Source organism: Ceratina calcarata, unplaced genomic scaffold (genome assembly GCF_001652005.2).
Source record: "Ceratina calcarata isolate Rehan_Ccalc_2016 unplaced genomic scaffold, ASM165200v1 scaffold514.2, whole genome shotgun sequence".
Classification (NCBI taxonomy): Eukaryota; Metazoa; Arthropoda; class Insecta; order Hymenoptera; family Apidae; genus Ceratina; species Ceratina calcarata.
Genome location: NW_017175971.1, coordinates 52139 through 55682, shown reverse-complemented (window position 1 = coordinate 55682; position 3544 = coordinate 52139). Strand labels below are relative to the sequence as shown.

Genomic DNA, 3544 nt, shown 5'->3' with positions numbered 1-3544 from the left:
AAATTTTTATTAAAAAGTCAAATAAACAACTGAAACATTTTGCCGTTCGTCTTTTATCTTCTTAAGTCCGGCCTACGGCATAGCAGTTTTTTTTAATTTCGTGTTATATAATTCCGAGTAAGCTATTCTCTCTGACGCACAAACAAAAATATTAAAAAAGTTATTCAACTATGAAATGTGTACGAATATTTGTAGACTCCGCTGTAACCTGTCGTAACCTTAATTCAAGCCTGCTGTTTCCGATTTCCTTTTGCCCACCCTTTACTCTTTACTCCAGACTGGCAATGCTCATGCGCCGCATGAGCAGCCGTATACCTGCTCCATAGGTGCAGTTAAAACGAATTCCTGAATACGACAGTATAAGTCACGGCCCGATTGTCGCCATATGGTCGTCAGTATGAGTGTTTTCGGATAACATTTATTCGGCGTAAATATTTTCCGTAGAACAAAAAAACCTAAACGACCGTGGCGATGCGATGGAAAAAAATTATTCGAGGTACGATCATAAACCGCGTAAAAGTGAACTAATTATCTCGATCGATATGTTTATCCTTCGTTACGCACATGAAAGGTCGTCGAAAGTGAATACGAAAGTTCATTCAATCCTTCACGTGTATTGTTACCTATGAATGACAATCGACTACGAACTATGCTATTTACGTGCTTCTACGACGCTTAGAATTCTGTCAATTATTAAATCGCATATCTGTGTGTATATTTAGAACTACAACTCACTATCTCGTAAACACGTTAACTGTCAAATCGACTGACTCCCGAGATTAAACTCAAACGATTAACCCATCCCTATTGTTTAGAATAAAAAGAGATATCTAATATTTAAAGAGAGTATCTTGCTTTGAAGAATGATTATTCAATCTTTACAAGCTTCCGTATCGACTGTTACTTAATTGTTATTGTTTTACTTTGGTTATTCAGCTGCATTATAAAGTATAGGATTGTTTATTACGTGATGGCTGACCTTAATACACGCCCTCTTATTAGATATCTCGATGACGTTTAGCCTTGATCATCCCCGATACGGAACACGGCTGAATGCGGTTGCATTCTCTCGAATGCATCCGCCATAACCTTAGTCTGACGTCATCGGGATGATACTACTTGATCGTGGACGTTCTACTGATTCTACGTAGGGAGATACCTACATATACTTGCTGCTTACTTATAATCGACAATAAGAAATTCTGTTGTCATGTTAATCGTTGGTTTTATCACAACTGACCCAGTGACTCCTCCCTCGGCGGTCTTAAAACATGACTCATTATCGCACTGCCGCTACGCGCATTAATGAAAAATCTGTATTCCTTGTAATAATATGATATTACGCGATTTGACATTAACTGGAATCAGAGCGGAAACAATGCAAGTGCACGCCTAGTCGTTTTTAATAATACATCTCATGCGTACACGCGTTCCGCGTTCGCGGAACAGAGAAACATGCTCGACAAACGACAGAAACAGTTTGTTTACGCGAGATATGGTTCGTCCTCTACGGTTTATCGAATCGAATATTATCTGGTGGTTAGTTATTAATTTTTTGCGATATGTTTTAGGTGCAGGCAAAGGGGCCACAGTGATGGAAGATCCACAAACACCTGGATCGGACTGCAACTCCAATCCTGCCACAGATTCCATCCAACATGACTTGATCAGCTCCGAGTTTGTGCAGGACAACGTAGAGTATCAATGGTTCATTGATTACGGGTAAGGTTCCAACCGATATCTATCTTTTGTCATTTCTAACAATTTTGTGTGTGTGCATATGTTACCCTGTATTAAATTTCAGCTACAGAGATGGTGGACTTCACGTTCATCCAAGTGTGTTGTCTTCGCTTTCTGCTTCATACTCTCGAGAAGATTTGGGCTATTATGATGATCTTGCCCGTAATTTGGATGCCAACTTGGCAGAGATCGATATGGAGAGTTTTCGTACAGCAGACATCCACACTTTACTTACAGCATTGCCAGTGATGTGCACAGATCCTGTCCAACATTCGGAAGTATGTTCGCTGATTGATTAGTTCCTTTACATTACATTGAGACTATAATCATTTTCATTGCGGACAGTTTGCAAGCAAATACAGTATGGATAAAACGGGATAATTTCTGTTACTATATATCTGTTTGTAAATATTGTCGTTTAATTTTCAAATGCGTCAAGATATTTCCTGTTTCTCTATTGTTTGTCATTTAACATTCTAAAATTGTTCTGTGTCTCGTTATCGTGGCAGTTTAACAATCAAAGGGAACGGTATGCCAGTATATCTGGATCTGTTATGGAAAAACTTGATATTGGTTCATCTATCAGCCCCCATACTAGCAGCCAGGTACGAGATAATGGCTGGAAATTGTCGGATTCTTTTAATGATGTTGAACTTAATACGAAACAAGTGCTGACGAGTGTTTCGCTTCACGCAAGAATAAAGATAAATTTGCTTGCAATTCCTTTGCATGATTAATCAATTCAAACTGATTCGTTAACATAATGTGCAAAAGAATAATAAAGATTAACGGAATAGACCGTCATTTAAGATTGTATGAGCCTTTAAATAAAAACAATCACGAACCACTCGAATTTTAACAGTTGTTAAATATTGCATTAATAAAATTCTGTGCAAAATTTTAAGAATTTTACAACGCTATTAAAAAGTTATTATATCTTGTCTTGTTATGTTAAATAACAACATTTTAATTTGATGTATGGAAAGAATATAGATGCAATGAGTGAATTTTGTAATTTTGCATAATTTTTAATACAAGTTTTATAATATTTCAGAATTGAAATAGTATCAATTTCAAAGATATTATTTAAGATATAGAATAAAAAGTGAAAATTGTAGAACTTGTAGAGTCACAAGTCAGGTATAATCCTATAAAAAGGTGCCAAACTGTTAAAAGAATGTTAAAAATTATTGTATATTAAGAAATACGTCGAACAATTTTATAAACATTACTTATCTGTAAATATCATTTTTCCTGGAAGTTTATCGCTTCAAATATTAGACATAGCTTTTTATTTCATAAACTTTTAGTAGACATCTTACGGCTCGTACAATCTTAACCAGTGCATGCGAACCAGGTGTATTAGTTCTGCATGATTTCTTGGGAGTATGCAGAATTTATAATAAAATCACACATTGTACAAAAGGGAGAAGACTCAGCTTGTTCAACGACGGACACGATTTCTATATGTAAATCGTCGCTGCTGTTCTCGCCCCTGAAAGAGACACCCGTACTACCACCGGGGGGTAGTTACAGCGTCGACTCTCTGGACTGCGAAGATATGTTGCTGACATGCCAAACGAACAACAAAGACAACTACACAATTGCTTTTGAGGGTAGTATCACGATGTATTCAGAAGACTCTCAAGATTTCGAAAATCAAGGTACAATAATAAACCCTTTTTGATATACAGTGACACCCATTAGTATCCAGACACGCTTCAAAATAGAATAATTTTTTTAATATTAGACATAAACAATTCCATTTTCTTTGAGATGCAGGTTTACTACGTAATGTGTAACA

General features: G+C 36.4%; 1 protein-coding gene and 1 long non-coding RNA gene across 11 annotated transcripts in view; one reads left to right on the top strand and one right to left on the bottom strand.

Annotated features, from left to right (window-relative positions):
* Positions 1 to 1067, bottom strand: part of LOC113464748 (uncharacterized) — a 25891-nt gene extending 24824 nt beyond the window's left edge. Inside the window, exon 1 of the long non-coding RNA XR_003389603.1 lies at positions 980 to 1067. This is a non-coding gene — a long non-coding RNA (uncharacterized LOC113464748). The remainder of the gene's footprint in view (positions 1 to 979) is intronic.
* The window catches only part of LOC108628252 (uncharacterized), a 27861-nt gene that overhangs the window by 13454 nt on the left and 10863 nt on the right, over positions 1 to 3544 (top strand). For 7 of the 10 annotated variants that reach the window (XM_018030032.2, XM_018030030.2, XM_018030029.2 and 4 more), the window contains 4 exons: positions 1572 to 1722; positions 1805 to 2018; positions 2250 to 2345; positions 3167 to 3404. In XM_018030032.2, coding sequence (XP_017885521.1) covers positions 1572 to 1722; positions 1805 to 2018; positions 2250 to 2345; positions 3167 to 3404 — 699 coding nt within the window. Of the gene's footprint in view, positions 1 to 96; positions 497 to 548; positions 1499 to 1571; positions 1723 to 1804; positions 2019 to 2249; positions 2346 to 3166; positions 3405 to 3544 lie in introns of those variants that run through there. The other 3 variants (XM_018030034.2, XM_018030033.2, XM_018030031.2) reach the window with 3 other exon arrangements.